Here is a 23,177-nt window from a genome sequence, read left to right on the forward strand (position 1 = left end):
ATCCATTGTCAACCACTCGCCTTTACATGTATACCGAACACACCCAGGCAAAAATAAAGAGACTGTCATATAGTGTCGTACAGTCTCCTGCAGATGATAGTATCAGCTGGAGTAATGATCATATGTTATTTCCTACATCCTGAATATTTTTCCTTTATTTACTGTCTGGTCATGTATTCATTGCAACAAAACCACAAGGCAATTACTCTTATAATTTGTACTTTATAGATGAGGCAATAAAGGCACCAAAGTATTAATTCATCCGAGATCACCCAGAGGTAAATAATGGAGAGGGGATTGCTTGTTTAGAAAACTTTGAACTTTATACAACCAGTTTTCCTCATAAGAATTCAACAATATTGACTGGGGAAGCCTACATGAGCAGTGTGTGTGCAACCAAGAAGGCTAGAGATTAGGTCCATTCATAATGCAGAAAAATATTTACTTCCTGATTTGTGGATTACTTCTAGTCCCTTTTGGCCCATTGTCAGCCAACTTGGATTATTTTTCTCTTCATAGGCCCTTCCACAGTCATAGCTGAGATAAGACAACAGATAATGGAATGCTGATTAACATATGGTCATCTGGTCTACTAAGCAAAGTAGTTGAGCAAAAGCCATGACTCATCCAATGAGGTTAGAGAGTCTAATTTCTCTAGAATTTCATTCTAGTACATCAACTATGCCAATAGTTATAATAATCCCATGCCACATGTTCATACTCATCTGTCCTCTCCAAGTTTGTATTCATTTTAGAAAGCAGAATGTCTCATCTTTCTTTTCAGGGGTTCTACAGGAGATGGACAATGACTGAATCCATATAGTAACTTGGTCAGAGGAGCTCCTAGCCTTGGGTAAGTTGTGGTTTGAGTTAGGTGTTCCATGTCTCGTTGACACCACATATAGAAAGCTATTGCAATGACAGCCCTTCTTCATGTCCATCCACCATCACAAGTCTGCAGTACAAGATTTTAGTATTTTTGTGTCCTAGCTGGAGTGAGCTGAACACTTGTTTCTATTGGCCTGCAAGGCAGTGAACTTATTTTCTAGCTACAGATTATCTTGTTTACTGATCACTGACTGCACTGCAATTGTCAAAGGTAAGCACTTCACATGTCATGTCACCTTGATGTCCCACAGTTCCAAACAGTAGGTGTTGTTACCCTTAGTTTACAAAGGCCAAACAGAGATGTAAAGAAACAGCAAATCTGGTCTTGAAGACACAGATTTGCTCATTTCTCATGTTTAAAACAGAAGAGTGCATAGAGTGCATAGAGAAATAGACTTAAAAGGAGTCAGTGACGTTTGGGGAGATGGCTCAGTAGACAGGACAATTTGCTAAACAAGCATGAGGGCCCAAGTTCAGACCTCTAGCATCCACCTACAAAGCTGAGCATGGCTGAATGTGCCTGCAAAGCTGAAGTTCAGGTTCAGTGAGAGACCCTGTGTCAAGAGAAAGTGGGAAGTGATAGAGAAGGGCACCAGCCACCCTGCTCTGGCCCTCCCCATACTTTCATGATTGCTTAGGTATTAGTTTTAATTCTTTGTAGCATAGTTTGCAGGGACACAGCAAGGACTCAGTAGGATTTTCTCACTTTATTAGTTAGCAACCTGCTGGTTTAATCTATCAATGGCTTACAGTGTCTTTTTACAGTATCTAAGAGGCACAAAAAATTGCCTCTCAGTTCAGAGACATCATGTGTTCACATAAGCTGCCAAGTCAGTATTAAATTGCCTGCTGCTGTGCCGTGACATACCTGCAAGATGCAACTCGTAATATCAGATGCGATTTTTGCATGTGGAGTGTCTTCGTCTTTCCCTGCAGGTCTCAGGTTGTGTTCCAAGCAGGAATCCCACAGTCCCACCAGGGCCCTGGCATGCTTTTCAATGGATTCCGTTTCTCTGATGGCTGTTGTGATCCTTGTGATACAGATTTCAACCACTGCCTGGTCATTATTATTAGTTTGGTAATCCTATTTAGAAAGAAAACCTTCAAGTTAATAAGCACTCTGGAAAGTTGTCCTTAAAAGGAAACAGTAATGAGTCATTTTGAAAATGCTGTGTGTCACTGTGTGCTAAGGAGTGAGGCTGTAAAACCCTTTACAGTTGGCCTTCCTCTTATGGAAGAGGCAGAATATAGATCCAAGCACCTGCTGTCACTCATAAAAGGGAGGGTGACAGCTGGCCAGAGGAGCTGGATCATTAGTGTGCAAGCAGGTGACTCCTCAGGTCATTTTGGTTTCAAGTCCCTACGAGATAGAAGTTACTTTTTTTTTTTTTACAGTAATTTTTATTTTAGTCATGTATATGGAAAAAAACTCACATTACTTTATAATTTTCCCTTATCAGCTCTTTTTCAGAATCCAATAGAACACAGTGTTTCATTTCCTCCTTTTCAACTCCAGTAAGTAACAAACCCAAGTTAGCTTTCTCCACTCAAATTTCCTCCCTTCTCCTTGTCTTAATTACCTCTCAAATATGTCATCATCTTCACTAAGAAAAGTATGGTCTCTTAAAATTTTTAAATGCAAAAAACAAACATACATGACAAAAATGTTTATTGCTTTGAGTTGGGAAATGGGTGTTACTGAACACCACAATGGGAGTTTCACAGAGTAGGAGACTAAAAGTAGGCAAGCATTCAGACGCCTGAACCATCCCATTCAGTTGGCCTGCTAACATCACTCCTAACATCATTTTTTACTGTTACTGTTACAATGGGGGGGGGGAATAAACACCTCAAACCCCCATCTACACATGTACCCCAGGCTTCTTTCTCCAGAGGAGTAATTTTCCGAGGCAAAGGACAGTAATAATTTGGAGGCTCTTACTACATATTACTAAATTACCCTCAAGGATGACCTCACTAATTTAAAGTCCCATTGTCTGGGTAAAAATATAACACCTTCATTGTGCTTTTGCAGGAACAAAGTATTTTTAATGTTTGCTAATTTAACCAGTGGAAAACAATATCTCATTACTGTTTGGCATAGGCACTTTCTTGAATCAAAGTTAGGATGATATCTTCATGTGTTTATTGGCCATTTGTATTTCCTCCATTGGGAATCAGGCAACAAGTGTTAGGTCTCTTTTTTCTTAGCTGACTTCACTTTCTTTTTGATCCTCCTTTGGAACAATATTTTTTCCTACTAAAGATATTAAGGCAACATTTGAGTTAGAAGTCTGCATATGCTTCATCATTCCTTTTCAAAACTGCTAAATATTTATTAACAGAGTAGGAGTTTGGAGAGTTAAATCAATTGAGTTTTGTATTTTTTATTCCTGTTCTGGAATAATCTTTTCCAGTGAAGATGTGTCACTCTGTTTGGTTTAATAAAAAGCTGAACAGTCAATTTTTTGGGATAGTAATACAAATTATGACAAAAATAGTTTCAGCATAAAACTTTGAACTAAGATAGGCTAGATAATAGAGGACTTTGTCAAAATTTGCCAAATACAAGTGGACTGGACATCGTAAATGTATTTCTTACCTGATAATCACTCTTATTGTATATAATTTTACTATGCTAGAGTTAAAACTTGTCCTTTTTATTAGACAAAAAGGAAATATTTTGAAATTTTTTTTTTTACACAATGTGAAGATTGTGTCACTTTGGCTGGTTTAATAAAAAGCTGAATGGCCAATAGCTAGGCAGGATTTTTTGGTCAGAGAGAATGCTGGGAAGAAGAAGGCTTCATCTCCAGCCAGATGCAGAGAAAGAAGGATGTACAGGACGAGAGCTAACAGCCAGGAGGCACGTGGCAGGACATTAATAAAAATGGGTTAATTTAAATTATAAGAGCTAGTTAGAAACAAATCTAAGCTACTGGCCAAGATTTCAAAATTTATAATAGTCTGTGTGTCATGGTGGAACAGAAAAATCCACCTACGTTTTCTTTCCAAGATTAGAAACTTAAACTGTTTAGTGTTTTTGTATGTAAATCTTTAAACAGTTTTATTTCATTTTATGTGTATGGGTTTTCTGCATGCATGTCCATCTATGCAACACATGAATGCCTAAAGAGGACAGAGAGGGTTTCAGATCTCCTAGGACTGGAGTTATAGATGGCTATGATCTGCCACATGAGTGCTGGAATCCAAACTTTAGTCCTCTGGAAGAACAACCAGTACTCTTAACCACTGAGCCATCCAGCTCCAAATTCTTATTAACTTAAAAGATAAGGCATAGCTATGGTACAAATGACACAGAAAACAAGGTTGGCAGTGCAGAGCAGAGCCGATAAGCCCCATCTGCCCTGCTCCTCAGCCCCCAGTTCCCTTCTCCAGTGGAAACATGCTCTCTAGTGCCTTGTGTTTCACAATGGCATCCACAGCAACTCAGAAATCATCCACCTTCTTTGTGTGAACCCTTTAAGCACATCCTAAACACAATTTATTTTTAGTTTTATTTTTTACGAGTGTTAATGTGTTAATGTTTTGCCTGCATGTATGCCTGTGCAACACTTCTATGCCTGATTCATGGAGGCCAGAGGAGGGCATTGGATTCTCTGGAACTGGAGTCATGAATGGTTGTGGGGTACTGCATGTGTGCTGGGAACTGAACCTGGGTCTTCAGGAAAAGCAACCAGAGCTCTTAACTTAGTCCCGTCACCCATAAATGACGAAATGTACAGATTGTCAGAATTACAGTTGATTAATTTTGCAGAATATAAAATCACTAAAAAAATGTCTTTGGTACTAATAACATGGCTAAGTGGTGAAGCATTTACTGATCTGAGTTCATCCCTAGGATTCACATTAAGTGGAAGGACAAAATGAACTATACAAAGTTGCCCTCTGACTGTCACACACACGCTAGGCTTTCACACTCCTATCACACCTGTCATAGTACAACAATATCAAATAAAGTAATTGCATTACATTCACTTGAAAAGAAGTAAAAAAGACTTAAAATGTCATCTTTAGCCCTAACTAAGAATATATGATGCTTGCACACTTAGAGAAAGATGCACATCACTTAAATAGTGCCCCTGGAGGTTCTGTTCCCAGCACCTGAGTGATAGCCCACAACCATCCATAGCTCCAGTTCCAGAGCATCCAGTGTCCTCCTCTCTCTTCCATGAGCATGAGACATACATACAGGGGAAAAACTTAGGGAAAAAACCCCACACAATTTTGTTTAGAAGATATTAAAGGAGACTGAAATAAGTGAATGGTAATGCAATGTCTCCAGCAAAGAAAACCCTGACATTGTGGTGTTAATATTTTTCAAAATAGTTTGTAGATACAAAGAATTTCCAATCAGCATATTATCAGAATCATTCATGAAACTCTTAGAGAATAAGAACAAACCAGAGCAGATTTTGGGTACACTTGTCTAACCAGGCATACACAGTAAGGGACAAGCTTCATTCTGGAATACTCGATGTACAACAGGCATAAGTGACAAAGAACCGTATAAGAACCAAAAAGAACCTGGTCTTATCCAAGACCAGGCTACAGAAACCCACAGAGACAACTGGCCTGAACAAGGGGGACCTCATGGCCCCCATACTGATAGCTGGGAAACCAGCATTGGACCAACTCAGACCTCCTGAACACTGGAAGGCCTGGGCAGTCTAAGGGACCTCTGACAGTGGAACCAGGATGTATCCCTGGTGCACAAAAGGACTTTGGGGGCACATTTCCCATGGAGGGACACTCCCTTAACCTAGAGGAAGGAGAGAGGGCCTAGTCCCTACTCCAAATGACTTGACAGATTTTTGTTGATCCTTCCTGGAAGGCATCTCCCTCCCTATGGAGCGTGTGTGTGTGTGGGGGGGGGGGGTGAGATGATAGGGTGGTCAAGGAAGGGAGGGAGAGGGAACTGGGATCGATATGTAAAATAAGAAAGAAGTAAAAATAAATAAATCATCTAAGGCAAAAAAAAAAAAAAAAAAAAAAAAAAAAAAAAAAGAAAAAAGAAAAAGAAAAAGAAAAAGAAAAAGAAAAAGAAAAAAAGAACCAAAAGAACATTAAAGCCCTTTGAAAGAAAAAAGAAATTAAGCCAAGTGTGGTGCTGCACACCTGTAATCCTAGAACCTGAGAGGCTGTGACAACAGGATCTAGTTCAACTCTATTTGGACTACATAGCCAGTGCTAGGCCAGCCTTTTTCTGCAAATATGATGTTGTCTCAATACCCTTCCCTACAACAAAAGAGAAAGAAAGCAAATGACTAGAGACAACACTTTATACAAACCCAAGTGGCAAATGGTACATGAACACATGAAGAATACTTGCCCTTACTAGTAATGATGAGGTATCAATTTAATTTGCATTTACATACTGCTTCACTAAACTTTCTTAGATAAAAAAATAAGTTTCAACACCTGATAGATGTAGGGAGCTGATGATGAAAGCAACCTGAGCCTTCATACACCCTTCATATTAGAAAGCAATTTGGTGCATATTAAAATATTGGAAGTTTAACTACTATTTAAGTAGTGAAGGTCAATCAAAAAGAAGAATGGACAAATAGTGGTACGTCCATATAATAGAATATTACATCCACTACATGAATGAAGCTACATGTACCCAGCTAGATAAATTAAAAACAATATCAAAACTATAAAAGTATTTATATAAAGTTTAAATTTTTTTCTAGTTTTTATATACTTCTAAGATTCTCAGTGTAAAGAAAAACAACTGGTCTTAAAAATCTGTGTGTTTCAGATATTATGATATACACCAAAAAACTTTTAAATTTTTTCTAGTTTTTAAACCTTATATAAAAGTTTAACTATTAACTTTAAAGTCATGCATTTCTAATGTAGAAATTGAACAACACATGACTAAATACCACAGTCCAGTTACAGGTTAACTTAAGGATCTAATGGAGGACATTGTATTGGAAAGAAATATGCAAGAATTTCAATTGTGCCAAATCTCACTTTCTCCCTTCCTTCCTCTACTTCCTTCCTTCCTTCTCTCTCTCTCTCTCCCTCCCTCTCTCTCTCTCTCTCCCTCCCTCTCTCTCTTTCTCTCTCTCTCTCTCTGGCTTTATTGTTATTTCTTTTCAAAATATATTTTATCAACTCTTTTAGAATCTCATACACTCTATTTTGATCACATTCACTTCCTACTTCTCCCCCTAACTCCTCCCAGATTTATCCTTACCTCTTTATCAGCTCATAACTTTGTGTCCCCATTTTTAAATAAATAAATTTAAAAAATAACCTCATATTGAGGACTGGAAAGATGGCTCAGCAGTTAAGACCACTTATTTCTATTTCAGAGGACCAAAGCTCAATTCCTTGTACTCATACGGTGACTCACAACCATGTATAATTGAGTCTCATGGATCCAATTCCTTCTTAACTCTGCAGGCACCAGAAAAGCATGTGTTACACATACACACATGCAGACAAAACACTCTCACACACAAACAATAAAATAAATACATTTAAAAAGAAAACCATTGAGATAAATGTGTGCTGTCAATTTATACTCAGGGGTATGGGGCCATCTAATGAAGCATGGGCAACCTACCAAGGGCCACACCCTTAAAGAAAAGTAACTCTCCCTCCCCCAGAAGCCAATAGCTGCAGATAGCTCCCCAGCTAGATGCAAGGGCTTAAAAATTCCTCCATTCCTCATGCTGGAAAGTTGACTGGCTTGATCTTGCACAGGTCTTGTGTAGGCAACCACAGCTTCTGTGAGTTTATAAGTTCAGGAGCCTGTTGTGTCCACAAGACAATGTTTTGCTCTCATTCTTCCTGACCTCTGGTTCTTACAACCTCCCTCCTTCTCTTTCTGAGCCCTGGGGAGTATGGTGTAGAATGACACAGATGAACCATTTTTGTAGGTGTCTAATATTTTAGATAAGGGGATATTGTTTGCCCAATTTGTTTCAGTGTTTTAAAACATCCAAGAGAACTGGAGGGTGGGTTGGGCATGGAGCAAGAGTGTACTGAAAAGTAGAAGATTGGATAAAGAGATGATCTTATTTGAAGTTCTCTGGAAAGAAAGCTCAGTTAATAAGAAAGAAAACTAACAATAAAGGTAGTCCAGAAATGATTTGGAATTAAAAAAAAATCAAAATTAAATGGATACTTGGGAACTTAGTAAGACATTCCAGTGAGGAGTTCAAAGCAAAGCAGGTAGCAAAATGGTTGACAGCAATGTGCTGAGAGGTAGGAAAAGTGGCCACCAACTGGGAACTGGAATCCAGTAAGGGCTGATTATTTTGCAAGTAACTCTGGGGGAAGGAATTGAGGCCGACCTGACAAATGTTCTGATTCTACAAATCTTAGAGTGATGACTAAATATATTTGACAGAATCATGGTGTCTAACTGATGGTATTTCTTAGCATAAGGGTCTAAGCCCAAGCATGTGCTTGCAGTGGTTTAAATGTAATATAATCTGCTTTTTTTTAAAAAAAATGGCCTGGCTATAAGATTTGATTCACCTTTAAAATCCTAGAATTTCTCAGGATAAATGTGGAAAATGTGTACTATTGCTATTAAAATGGTATTTTAGAAGTAGAACACTTTATCTAATTAGCATTAGTAATGGCTCTGAGCAATTGATCCAAGTATAAAAAAAGATAAATTCAATAACAAATTAAGATGATCACAAGCAAGGGGACCCAGAGTGTTGAGAATGTGGGTAGTACTTAGAGCTACAGTGAGGTATTCTCTGAGAACTTGGATACAAGATTTCTCTTTGAGAATTGTTCTGGAATATTAGTTTAAGATGTGTTAAATTAATTTATGCTGTGGAATATATTTTTTATGATGCAAAGATGTGTTGCATTCTTTTAAGTTGCATTTGTTTAACTCTGTAAATCTGTGTTACTTTGCCTGTCTAAAACAACCGATTGGTCTAATAAAGAGCTGAATGGCCAATAGCTAGGCAGGTGAGAGGGATAGGTGGGGCTGCCAGGCAGAGAGAATAAATAAAAGGAGAAATCCAGGAAGAATGAGAGGATTGAGGATTGAGAGAAATAGGAGAAAGAGAGCACCAGGTGCCAGTCAAACAGCCACACAGCCAGTCATGGAGTAAGAAAGAAAGAAAGACATATAGACTAAAGAAAAGTAAAAAGCCAAGGCAAAACATAGTTAAAGAGAAACGAGACAGTTCAAGTTGGAAAAGCTGGCTAGAAGCAAGCCAAACTAAGGCTGGGCATACATAAGTAAGAATAAGTTTCCCTGTATTTATTTGGGAGTTTAAAAAACAAACAAACAAACAAACAAAAACTAGGGAATGAAATCAATGAAGTCTACTTGTATGAACTGAACAGGATTATCCAGCTCAGGGGCCTCAATAGAGACACAGTGTATAAGAGACTATACAGGTGAGTTGGATGTTGTTCAGGAAATGAGGCTTGAATAGGATAGCAATAGGGGATGATGGAATACAATCAATAACAATATTCCCTCTCTAAAAGTCAGAACAGAGACTTGGGCAGAGCAACATGAGACACAGAATTATGACACATATGTTACCATTTTCATTATAAACAGATAAGCTGTTGTCATTTATATCAATGTTGTATTTAGATAGCAGAATTTATATAGCTTTCCCCACATACTGACAAGTTGCGTTTTGCTGGCCATAGAGTTAAAGGGTTCATGTTGGATGCCAGGAGGTACAACCTTTCCCTGACATAGACCCCTTCCATATCATGGGAAAACCCACAGATATTAAAAATGTTCAGCTGGAAAGAGAAGGTGACATCTGACAATTGTTGGTCAAAGGTTTGAAGTTTTTCTTGTAGGAATGGAGGCTGGATCTTAATGGCTGAGATAAGAGACTAGAACAAACAATGAGTAAAATGTTTGAATAGCAAGATTTCTTCTGGGTAAAAGGACAAATGTGGTATGTCTTAGTTTCTTCTGTGGATGTGATTAATTTTCTGACAAGAGCAACTTAAGGAAGAACAGATTTATTTGTGTTTACGATTCCAGGATACAGTTTATCATGGCTGAGAAGTTCTGGTACAAGGAACTTGAAGCAGCTTAGCTTAGTTGTGTTCAAAGTTAGGAAGCAGAAAGCAATGAATGCTTGTGCTCTACTAGCTTTCTCCTTTTCACATAGTCCAGAACCCAAGTCCAGGGAAAGGTAACAACATTATTAGGATGGGTCTTTCCCACATCAGTGAATCTAACCAAGGCAATTCCTCACAGACATGCTAAAGATGAACCTAATCTAAATGACTCACAAGTGTGCTTGGAGGTTTGCTCCTAGCTGATTTCACATCCTGTCAAGATGATAAACAATGCTATCACACATTGTAACTTTTAACCTCCAACAGTTGTTGAAAGAGCTGTATCTTTGTCAAGCTTCTTGAATCTTCAGCAACAGTGTAAGTCTAGATAAGCATGAAATGACCTCGCTGCTGCAGCTGGGAGTGGTAATAGATGCTGCCCAGACTTGAAGGCAAGGCAGAAGTTCCTGATCTCAGAAGTAAGAGTAAAACAGATACAGTTTTAAAGAGCATAGAAAGAAAGTACTACCTCTTTGGCTACTAACAGCATTATAAATCACTTGCCGCTGATTTCTTTATCAGAGTTACTGGGAAACTAAATTCTAATTGCTAAGATCAGATGGAGGGTCTTACTCTTTCCCATTCTTCTGTTGATGGTAGAGTAGGAGCCATCCATAGTAGGAGCCTTCCTGAGGCCCCATCAAAGAGCCTTGTGATACAGAGATGACAGTAAACAAAGAGAATTTTAAGAGTAGGGGGAAAATGTCAAAACAGCATTCCCAGATTCACTATTTAGCAATTAGAAGAGGCCATTTGTCTGGAGTCCCAAGGGTACTGGAAACATGTTGGAAAAGGCAGTTCCAAAGGAAACTTCTAGTTCTGTTTTTGAAGAAAAATTGAGAATAAGAATTAATTACTATGATCTAGGGTGATCAGGGAAGGGCCACCAAACTGTAAGAGAGACCTGGGTCATATCATGAGGAATAGAGTTAACACAGCTAATAGGCAAGTCAGCCAAGTCAGCACAACAGACTAATCAAAAAAGGAAAAGGAGTGGCTTGCAACCAGTACCCCAAGCTGGACACTCGTAAATGGTAAGTCACCATGTTTCTTTTGCTCCCTGGGGATAGGTAAAGGAAGTCAATGAGATGGAAGTTAATTAAAAAAAAAAAAGTCATCAACTGTCACCTAGGTGGGATGCTGGTTATAGGATTTAGTTCCAACAGCCCTTGTATGCTGCTAGACTCAAGCAGCACCCTTCCTGAACCAGTGGGGACATATAACAGGACCAGTCCTATAAGTCCTTTATCTGACATCTGTGAGGCAGGTTGAAGGAAACAAAAGAAAGCACAGGGTACTAGTGACCTCTGGTGGAAACAGCACAGGCTTTCGGGACCTTAGTCCGAGGAGGTTTGTTTTTCCAAGGAAGATAAATAGCAATGGCATATTCAGCTGGCTTATTTCTAAGGGAGTGAATGAGGGACCTGATAGAAACAGCACAAAAATACTAACCAGAAAGTGAAAATGAACTTTATGTTTTCAGTCAGAATAGTTGATTAATGGTCTGGGAAAAAATATGAACTATCAAAGAAGAATGTTAAGGCAATGGCCTCATTGGTCAGTATGGGAATTGAAACACTGAATGTGAAGAACAGGGGCTGGAGAGATCGCTCAATGGTTAAGCGCACTTGTCTGCTCTTCCAGAGGTCCTGAGTTCAATTCCTAACAAGACATGATGGCTCGAAACCATCTGTAACTGGATCAGATTCCTTCTCCTGGTGTGCATGAACACAGAGCACTTATACACACACACACACACACACACACACACACACACACACACACACACACACACAAAATGAATAAACAACTCTTTTTTAAAAAAAGTGAAGGGCAAATGAACATGATGAAAGGTATACGGAGAAAGCCTCATGGCTTGCCCATTCTCCTTTTAAAAGTCTTATGGAAGAGGCTGTTACATGTCAATGTGCAGAGCCCCACAACTTTCCCCTCCCAGATGGCGCCTATACTAAGTGTGGACAATCCCCATTGAGTTGTGAGGATGTGGGTGTGACAGGTGCTTAGTGCTTGAGGTCTTTGAAGTAGGACTAATCTCAAAGAAGGTCCGAGTCCAACCAAGAAGGTCAACATCATACCACACTGGGTACTGCATGTATCTCCGCTTTGGGGTGTGTTTTCAGAACATATCATTTTGACATAGAGACAAAACAAAGGAAGGGGAGGCTTGATTGGGATCTTAAAGGTATACGCTCATATTTGGGACTAATCATGGGGCTGAATTAAATGGAGACTGGAGGGTAGAAAATGAAGCAAAGAAAGGACTTTTTTTTTTTTTTTTTTTTTTTTTTTTTTTTTTACAGAGAACGAGGCAATGCATAAGTAAACAGAATCAGCGTCATCAAGCCCTGGGCAACTGTCATTTCTGGCAGCAGCGCTCTGGCAGTCCGTGTCTCACATTACCAGTGTGCCAGAGGTGTCACCTGCCTTCTTTCATTATTCAGCTGCCACCACACACCCACCCTGCCTTGTTTGCTGATGTAGTTGTGCAGCTTGGCAGGTCTGCTTTTCTTAAATTTGTTACACCCCTCTTCTCCATGACATTTCAAGGATGTAAAAATAGCCCCTAAAGAATCCATTTGTGAGAATCCCACTGTAGTTTGCGATTTCTAGCATTCAGGTCCCTGTGAGTGGGCAAAAGCTGGCCTAAGATAATGGCTTGTACAGTGTTATTTTTCTAAGATACCAATTAAACCACGTATTACACATATCACTGGCCTTCCCCCTTTCCCTTTGCTGGAAGGCATTTAGTCTTTCACTCTGAGATTGGCCACTTGAGAGGTCTATTCTACAAATCAATTTACTTACCAAAGATGAGCTAATGACTTTAATCTGCTCCAATGCTTCCGTCAGGCTGTCTTCAATTTCAGCATCATCTAAAGAGAAGAGGTCCCCGGCTCTTGAAAGATCTTTTTGCCCCAAAACCAATCTGAAAAGTTGATGCATTGTGAATTGGATCAGTTGGCTTTCTGTGAACCCACAGCCATGCTCAGCTATCCAGGTTTAAAGAGAGGAAATCGTGTAGCAATAGCTACCCTTCATATTCCAGGAAGGGCCGTATTCTTCAGACTTTGGGGTCTCCTTTGGCAATCTCTGTAACAGAAACAAATGACATAATGTGGACAGTGGCAGAATGGCAGATGGCATGAGCTCAGAATGTGACCTTGATAGCCGTGTGTGTGTGTGTGTGTGTGTGTGTGTGTGTGTGTGTGTGTGGTCGGGGCAAGGAGAGGGAAAGAGAGAGAGACATAGGAAGAAAGGGGGAGGAAGTTGGAGAGGGAAGCAGGGGTGGAGAACTGGAAACCCCACATAGAGTAATTAACTCTTGTTTGGTAGTATTTGAATGAGCTCTTTCTTCTTCTTTTTTTTAATCTCAGAAAATTCTTTCTTTCAGAAAACATCATTTAATTTGAAGCTTTGGAAGAGCAACATAAGACTCACACTTTATCCTGATATGTCTTTTCTGCAGCCTTGCCCCCCCACCCCCAGCCTTTCTCCAAGAAGTGAAATACCCACAAGCAAGTCCAGTGCTTGCTTGTTCTCTGCAAGCAGAGCCCAGGGCACTCAAGCACAGTGGAGGATGATGGGGAAAGGAGCGCATAGGAAACACCACTTAGACCCACTGCTTGCAGCCCATTCCTCCGGAACCTGACACAGAAACCAGTTTACCCTCTTGGCGGCAGGTTCCAGCTATGACAACTGAAATTCCTCTTTCCTTCAGTTTAAAAGTTATCTCCTCACTTTAATCCTGTGCACTCTTTAATCAAACAGCAATGAGATAAAGGGCTTTGGCTCAGTATGTGGGTGAGGGAGATCTCTATTGAAACTGAACTTAAGTGCTGACATTGAACATGATAGTATTGCAGGGCAGGTTCAACAGGAAGGTCTTTAGGATCAGGTATCTTCCCTCTGTTACTCAGCTGGAATAATACAATTTCATTTCACTTCTCCACACTGTAACAGTCCACAGAGATTAGAGCAAGGGGACAAGTTGGGTACTGGTTATTCTCTTTAGTTCCCTTCTGGAGTTAATGAAGTTACAGATCATTTGCATTGGTACATACTTCATTGTCTTTGGTGGCCAGGGATGTTCCTTAGTAGTTGTTGTGGGGCTAATCTCCTGCTTTGGGGTGAGCAGATTTTCCAGCACAGTTTATAGTGAAGTGTAATCTCTTCATTCATGCAAGAAATTTATAAATGCAGCTACATCCTTAGAGAGTAAGAGCCCAGAGTGAGTTACTTAACAAGAGCAGTGGATGACTCTGGCTTTTATTTCAGGTGAAGGAGAGTGAGAAGAAAGAGGACTCTGTGGTCTGGTCCCTTGGCTACTCTCAGATCTCCCCTGGGAGCTACTGCTGTGAGAACACCTCTCTATGCTGTGTGCAGTTTTAAGTTCAAGATACTTATTCTGTTTACTGTGGTATCTAGACACAAGCCAAATCTTTCATGTGATATTCAAGTCAATATATCTGTGTTATTTCAATTATTCATGGGCCATTTTTAGGGATTTCAACGGCATTATTATCTGCTGATGTACAATTTTTATACTATCTTCCAGCTTTAGATGAAAGATAAAGTTCACTCTGGTCAAGGAAACAGGAAGGCTAACATACCAGATCTTCACCTCTCCATCAGCTACTCCAAATCCAATTCCCCAGTCTCATCCTGAGCGCTACAGCATATAGCAAACCACCTGCTAGGAGCCCCTCCCCCAGGAGCTTTCAACTCCAGTAGAGTACACAGATGTTGCTTTCCTAAATCTTTGCTTTCTCACACTCCAGCTTCTCCAGCCAGGGAAACAGGTGGGGTTAAGGTAGATCTTCACCTCTCCTCCTGTTCTTTCAAGTCCAGTCCCCCAGCCTCGTTCCCAGCTCTGCAACAGAATATTTGCTGCAGACTCCCTTCCCCCTTTGCCCCCATATCCATCAGATCTCATATATCTTTCCCTTCTAACTCCCTCCACAAACTATTTGCTTTGTTCTAGCCACCCCCCACCCCTCCACCCCCCACCCCCGTCTCCAGTAGGAACTCCTGGGAACCCACAGACAATCTGACTAAGCAAGCAAGTAGTCATCTCTCCCTCCATTTCTCCTCATCCAATCCACCAGTCTTACCCCTAGCTCTATAGTAGACCTTCTGCTGTGGGTCTTCCTCACTCTCTGGCCCCATTCCCAGGGGACTAACTAAACAGATCCTGGTGGAACACCTTGCTTTTACTCCTCCTGTGAATACTCTCAGCCCAGCCCAACCCACTCCATTTTGAAGTGTCATCTTCAGAAACACATTTTACCTAGAACTCCCAGGACCCACACTTATCAGAACCACAGAAGAATTCTACCAGACACTACACAACCACAACAATCTCCTAAGAACCTTATAGGAAACAAGCCAAGGAACAAAACATCCCACCTACGAAGACAAGACCAGACATCAACACCTATAATTATAATCTTCCTAACCATAGTGGGAAGATCTACTTCTAATCTGGATCTTTGAGATGGGAAGGCACACCTTTAATCCAGATATTTTGAGGTGGGAAGACTCACCTCTAATCATCTAATTTTCACCTTCTGCTGGAAGCCTATATAAAGACATGGAAGAAGGAAGCCTAGCTCTTGGCCTGCTTGTTCTTGCTCTCACTAGCAAGTCTGTTCTGTCACTGGCATTACAGCCTGCTTTTCCAGGATTCAAGCATATACTGAAGACCAGCTTACATATACTGAAGACATCCAGTTTAGTGGAGTGAACAATTACTGGATTCTTGGACTTTCTGTTCATAGGCAGCCATTGCTGTATTAGCTGGACCACAGCCTGTAAGTCATTCCAACAAATCCCATCTCCCATCTCTCTCTCTCTCTCTCTCTCTCTCTCTCTCTCTCTCTCTCTCTCTCTGTGTGTGTGTGTGTGTGTATAGATTCATTCTATAAGATCTGTTTCCCTAGAGAATCCTGACTAATTCAAACACCTATGCCCCAAACACAAGGGTACCCAAGCTTGTAAAAGAAAAACTAGAACAGCTTAAATCACATATTGACCCTTACACATTGATAGTGGGAGACTTCAGTATCCCACTCTTGCCAACAGACAGATCATCCAGACAAAAACTAAACAGAAAAATGTTGGAACTAACTGATGTTATAAACAAAATGGACCCAACAGACAATTGCAGAACATTTCTTTCAAACGTAAGAGAATATAACCTCTTCTTAACACCTTATATAATTTTCTCCAAAATTGACCATATACTTGGACACAAAATCCAAGTCTCAACAAATATAAGAAAACTGGAAATAACTCTCTATATCCTAGCAGACCACCATGGACATAAGCTGGATATCAACAGCACAAAGATTACAAACTGAACAACTTTCTACAGAATAAAAAATTGGTCAAGACAGAAATCAAAGACTCCTTTGAATTGAATAAAAATGAATAGATATCATACCCAAACTTATGGGACACAATGAAAGCAGTGCTAAGAGGAAAGATCACAGCACTAAGTGCCTACAAAGAAAAAAAAAGGCGAGATTTCATACTAGCAACTTAATAGCATACCTGAAAGCTCTAGAACAAAAAGAAAGAAAGAAACAAAGAAAGAAACCACATCCAAGAGGAGTAGTTGGTAAAAATTAATCGAATTCAGGGATGAAATCAGTAAAACAAAAACAAGAACAACAACAACAACAAAACAACATAAATAATCAGTGAAATAAAAAATTGGTTGTTGAGAAAGATCAGTAAGATTAACAAATCCTTTTCAAAATAACTTAAAGGCAGAACAAGAACATCCAAATTAAACAAAACCAGAAATGAAAAGGGAAGCATAAGAACAGACACTGAGGAAATCCAGAGAGTCATAAGGGCATACTTAAAAACAACCAAAAACTAACAAACAAATGAAAAAAAAAGAAAGCCTATACTCTACCAAACTGGAAAACCTAGAAGAAATGGATAGTTTTTTCAATATATATCACTCAAGAAAGTTAAATCAAGATCAGATAAGCAATTTAAACAAATCTATTACTCCCAAATAAAATAAAGGCAATCATTAAAAGTTTCCCAACCAAAACAAAACATAAAAGCCCAGGTCCATATAATTTTAGTGCAGAATTCCACAGAGTTTCAAAGAAGACTTAATGCCAATACTCTTCAATTCACTCCACAAAATAAAAACAGAATGAGCATTGCCCAATTCTTTTTATGAGGCCACAGTTACCCTGATACCAAAACTGCATAAAGACCTAACAAAAAAGGAGAATTATAGACCTATTTCCCCTAGGAACATAGACGCAAAAATACTCAATAAAATACTTACAAATCTAACACAATAACACATCAAAAGATCATCCACAATGATCAAGCAGGTTTTATCCAACAGATGCAGGGATGGTTCAACATATGTAAATTGATAAATGTAATATACCATATAAACAAACTGAAAGACAAAAATCACATGATCATCTCAATTGAAGCAGAAAAGACCTTTGACAAAATTCCAATGCCCCTTCATGAAAGAAGCCCTGGAGAGATCAAGGATACAAGGGATATGCCTCAACATAATAAGGCAGTTTACATCAGGCTTACAATCAACCTCAAATTAAATGGAGAGAAAAAGCAATTTCACTAAAATCAAGAACAAGACATGTTTGTCCACTCTTTTCATATCTACTTAATATAGTACTTGAAGTCTGAGCTGGAGCAAATAAGACAACACAAGGATAACAGAGGTCTATAAATTGGAAAGGAAGACATCAAAGTACTTTTAAGTGCACATGATATGATAGTATATGTAAGTGACCCTAAAAATTCTACCAGGGAACTCCTATAGCTGACAAGCACTTTCAGCACAGTAACTACATACAAAATTAAATCATGAGAATAAGTAGCCTACCCTCCATATAAAAATAACAAATGGACTGAGAAAGAAATAAGGTAAACAACGTTTTTCATAATGGCCTCAAAAAATATAAACTATTTTGGGGAAACTCTAACCAAGGAAGTGAAAGACTTGTATAAAAACTTCAAGTATTTGAAAAAAAATTGAAGAAGATATCAGAAAATGGAAATAGCTCCCAGGCTTATAGATTGGTAGGATTAACATAGTAAAAATGGCCACTTATCAAAGGCAATCTATACATTGAATGAAATCCCTACCAAATTCCAACACAATTCTTCACTGATCTTGGAAGGGTAATTTTACACACACACACACACACACACACACACACACACACACACACACAAACCAGAATAACTAAAAATAACCAAAACAATCCTGAATAATAAAAGAACTGCTGGTATCACTATTCCTAATTTTAAGTTGTGCTACAAAGCCATAATATTGAAAACAGCATGGTATGGGCATAAAACTGACATACTGATCAAGGGAATAGAATTGAAGACCCAGACATAAATCCACATACCTATGGACACCTGATTTTTATTTTATTTTATATTTTTTTCTTGTTTTACAATTCCTTCTTCCTCCCATCCTTCCATGACCCCCTGTCCCCATGTCCCCTGTCCCATTCCCCATCTACTCCCCAGAGAGGGTGAGACCTTCTAGGAGGGATCATCAAAATCTGTCAAGTCATTTGGGGTAGGGACACCTGATTTTTTTTATAAAGAAACCTAATCTTGGTTTAATAAGGATCAGGATAAACAATTAGGCCAAACAGATGTTTACTCAGGGAGAAATAACTCACAACATAGACAGGTGAACACCAGCAGGTTCCTGCTTCCAATAATGCCTCTGGAAGTCCTCCTGTCCCATGTGGCTTGCAAGAGAGCACCCCCTCACCGCGCTCCTCCTCAGACCTAGTAACCCAGGTCACTTCCGTCACTGGCTCCACTCCTAATGGGTGTGGTCAGTGCCACAGAAGGAGACAAAGTGAATATCCCACTACAATTCCCCTTTTAGTCTAAAGAATTTAGGCTTTATACAAAACAGTGAATAACAAGTATACTCTAAGAAAAGAAAAATCGAGAACAAAACGACCTACATATCTAGTCCTAGGGTGAAGGCATAGAGGAATTTACAATAGAGTTGTCCTAAGCTGGAAAACTTAAGTCTAGTACCTAATATATCTAACTAGGAAGAGAGAATAAGAGTTGTGATATTTTAATCTCCAACCTCATCAAGACCTGAGAAGGAAAACACCGATACTAGGGTAGACAGAAAGTGCAGATGGGCAACTTCCAAAAGGTGCAGTGAGGACAGAAACAGCAGGCTACCTGGACACTCACAGCAACGTTGGTACACCCAGTTTTGGCTAAGGCCAATAGAACTTGACAGACCACAACAACAGCAGGGAGGTAGAATGGCTGTCTTACCCTGACTTGGCAAGGTTCAGCAGTCTTCTATATTTGTCTCCTGCAAGCATATAGGACCGCATGTCCAAATCAGTGGTCAAGGTGGGGACAGTTCTTTGCCCAGGAGGCCATTAGCCAAAGCGAGGATGAACTCCAGAAGGAGCAACAACAGTGTCCAACATATTTTCGGGAAAGTGCACTGTGCTGTCAGGAGCAATAGTGTCTCATGTCAATAGAGTACTAATATTAAAACATTTAAATGCCATGTTCTGCATGTCTATGAAGTGATTGAAGATTAAGCATCTATGACTGACTATAAGGAGTATGGTTTTTCTGCCCGCCGCCAGGTCTGGTCCCGCCGCCGTGCCAGCCCCAATTAACACACAGAGACTCTGTATTTGATATGATGCTGTTGGCCAGGTACTAGTTTCTTATCAGCTACCTCTGCCTTAATTATTAACCCATTTCTGCTGATATATGTATTTCTCTTACCGGGGCATTCTGCTTTCTCCAGACTTTCCATCTTGACTCTCGTTCCTACTTCCTCTTTCCTCCTCATCTCCTAGTCCCGCCTATCTTGCTTTCCTATTGGCCAACAGTGCTTTATTCATTAACCAGTATAAGAAACATATATAGAATGACATCTCCCATCAACTGACTAATCTCATAATTAAAGGAAACATGGGTGAAGATAATCTGTAATACTCAGGAGCTTAGCTAAAAAAACTGATTAAAACTTCCTTGAGTAAAGCAGGGATTAATACCTAAAGAATATAACAATGTACATATATATATATATATATATACATACGTATATGTATGTATATACGTATGTGTATATATGTATATATACGTATATATACGTATATATGTATATATATCACCCTAAAATAGAGGTATAGTAGAAATGTCTAGACAAGAGGTAGAACTATAAAGGGCAACAAGATTAAGATCCCCAAATGTATTAATATACAAAATGTCTTGAATACAAGAAAAGTATACAAACATAGAATATGGCAAGAATAAATGTGCATAAATTGTATCAATATACGAAATGTCTTGAACATAAGTAAAAGTATACATACATAGAATATGGTAAGAATAATGTGCATAAAACGTCATAAGTGAAAAGATTTCACACAATATAACAAAATATAATATACAATTCTTCCGGGAAGGGAATATAAACTTAATTTTACATAGATCATCACAAATAAGAATATATAACTATGTAAGCTGTACAATACTATTATCTCACTCTTACTCAATAATTCACAAGAAGACAGGCTAATCTACCTATATCCCATCTAAACCATAGGTACTCCGTACATATGACGCCCACGTGACTAATAAGAACTTCCACTTAAAATTTAACAAAAGCTTAAAAAAGGGTTTTACAAACAAAAAATCGACAAGCAAGGTTTCTTGGTAGTAGCATTTTTTCTCAGTTGGACTCTGCTTTGCAAGAGACAAGCAGATATTTGCATGGCTCCTTTAAGGGAAGGTTCCTGACTTAGCATAAGTGGCAAAAAACCGCAAGGCTTTTAAGAAGCACTGGTAACAATTTATTGGTGTGTATGAGAGCTGGCAAGGGCAGTGACCACATCTCCAAGCCAGTAGCATGCTGCTGGGTGCAGCATAGACCAAGGCTGTGAGCACAGCTCTCACTGCTGGTGGTAAAGATACCCGCCACCATCTTTGATAAATCATGGTAGAAACAACTATGACTTTCATTTTAGCAATGTTGTTGTTTACCAGATAAAAGACTCGTGGCAAAAAAAAAAAAAAAAAAAAAAAAAAAAAAAGATTTACAATAAAGACAGATAGATTCACATTAAGAAAACCTATAAAGGTTTACACTGTGTTCTAAAATATATGTAGGCTTGGGAGAGAAAAGAAATAAAATGGTTTTAAAAAGACACTGAGGACCCCACTTCTGTGCCAGGCACTGAACTGGGCACTTGGAGAGCATCACCTCTTAATCCTCAGAACATTCCAGGGAGTTTTACAGGATCCCATCTCCTGGGCCATGAGTATGCTGAAGGACTGACTGCCCATTGCAATTCCATGATTTCAAGTCTGTGGATCACCTGAAGGTCTGTCCCCGGTACACGGCAGTGCTGCCCGCTCCAAGGACGATGGCATTGGTATTGAGGAGCTGGACACTCTGCAGCTGGAGCTTCAGACCTTGCTGTCCTCTGCAAGCAGGCGGCTTCGTGTACTGGAAGCTGAAACCCAGATTCTTACTGACTGGCAGAATAAGAAAGGTGACTGATGATTCCTTAAGCTGGGTCGAGACCATGAGCTTGGTGCTCCCCCCAAAGATGGGAAGCCCAAGAAGCAGAAGCTGGAAGGGAAGGCAGGGCATGGACCAGGCCCTGGCCCAGGACGACCCAAATCCAAAAACGTTCAGCCCAAGATCCAGGAATATGAATTCACAGATAACCCAATTGATGTGCCTCGGATCCCCAAGTATGACGCTCCCAACAGGTTCTGGGCCTCAGTGGAGCCCTACTGTGCGATATAACCAGTGAGGAGGTACGAACAATAGAGGAAGGAGCTCCTGAAGCCTCCTGAAGATGAAGCGGAACATTATAAGATTCCTCCACTAGGAAAACACTACTCCCAGCGCTGGACCCAGGAGGATCTGCTAGAGAAGCAGTATGGGGCTCAGGCAGCAGCTGTGGCTGACAAGAAGAAAGGCCTCATGGGACCACTAACTGAACTGGACACAAAAGATGTGGATGTCCTGCTGAAGAAGTCTGAGGCCGAGCATGAGCAGCCAGAAGACGGGTGTCCCTTTGGTGCCCTGACACGGAGCTTGCTGCAGGCCCTGGTGGAGGAGAATATTATTTCCCCTATGGAGGACTCTCCTGTTCCTGACATGTCTGGAAAAGAATCAGGGGATGATGGAGCAAGCATCTCTCCCCGAAATCAGAACAAGTCCTTCAGTGTGCCCCACACCAAGTCCCTGGAGAGCCGCATCGAGGAGGAGCTAATTGCCCAGGGCCTCCTGGAGTCCGAGGATCAGCCTGCTGAGGACTCAGATGATGAGGTCCTTGCTGAGCTGCGTAAATGGCAAGCTGAGCTGAAGGTACTCAGTGCACACAACCGCACCAAGAAGCATGACCTGCTGAGGTTGGCAAAGGAGGAGGTGAGCCAGCAGGAGCTGAGGCAGCAGGTCCACATGGCAGACAATGAGGTCATGGATGCCTTTTGCAAGATCAAGCGCACCCCTACAAAAAAGGGAAACGACCAGGCCTGGAAGACCCTGAAAGAGTAGGAGAGCACCCTGAAGCTCCTGGACGGGTAGCTTCACCTGCTGCTGGTCACCTTTTTGGCCAGTCAGAAGCCCACTTCCTTTGAAGCCTTGGCTGGGGGCTGCCCATCAAAAGACAACAATCTCAGGCCACCCAGCTGAGCTTTGTGGAGCCAGTAGGCTGACTGGACCTAGTATCTGCCTGGTGCCCCAGATGAGCAGGTGTATTCCTGGCTATCCCCTTTCCTTCCTACCATCTCCTCAACACCTTTCCCTCAAGGACTTCTTCCTTGTGGTTTTGTAAAGTACAAACTTAAGAATAAACTAACTGCTGTGTTTATTAAAAAATTAAAAAAAAAAAAAGACACTGAGGAGCTGGGTGTGGTGGCACACACCTTTAATCCCAGCACTCAGGAGACAGAGGCAAGCAGATCTCTGTGATTTTAAAGTAAACCTGGTATGCAGAGTGAATTCCAGGACAGATAAGAGTTACACAGAGAAACCCTGTCTCAAAAAATGAAAAAATAAAAAGTAAAATAAACAGAGTTAAAAAAAAAAGCCATGTAATGATGGAGAGAATCTGAATACTGTACGGTAT

The 23,177-nt window shown here is 40.1% G+C and overlaps 1 protein-coding gene and 1 pseudogene across 1 annotated transcript in view; one reads left to right on the plus strand and one right to left on the minus strand.

Annotated features, from left to right (window-relative positions):
- The window catches only part of Veph1 (ventricular zone expressed PH domain containing 1), a 205,482-nt gene extending 192,462 nt beyond the window's left edge, over positions 1 to 13,020 (minus strand). Inside the window, exons 1-2 of the mRNA XM_051198959.1 lie at positions 12,817 to 13,020; positions 1,757 to 1,972 (exon numbers count right to left, since the gene is read on the minus strand). Coding sequence (XP_051054916.1) covers positions 1,757 to 1,972; positions 12,817 to 12,954 — 354 coding nt within the window. The 5' untranslated portion in view covers positions 12,955 to 13,020. The remainder of the gene's footprint in view (positions 1 to 1,756; positions 1,973 to 12,816) is intronic.
- A 5,845-nt stretch (positions 13,021 to 18,865) lies between these two features.
- Positions 18,866 to 22,633, plus strand: LOC127232886 (transcriptional adapter 3-like; annotated as a pseudogene).
- The last annotated feature ends 544 nt before the right edge of the window (positions 22,634 to 23,177 follow it).

The sequence above is a fragment of the Phodopus roborovskii genome, unplaced genomic scaffold, assembly GCF_943737965.1.
Source record: "Phodopus roborovskii unplaced genomic scaffold, PHOROB, whole genome shotgun sequence".
Taxonomy (NCBI): Eukaryota; Metazoa; Chordata; class Mammalia; order Rodentia; family Cricetidae; genus Phodopus; species Phodopus roborovskii.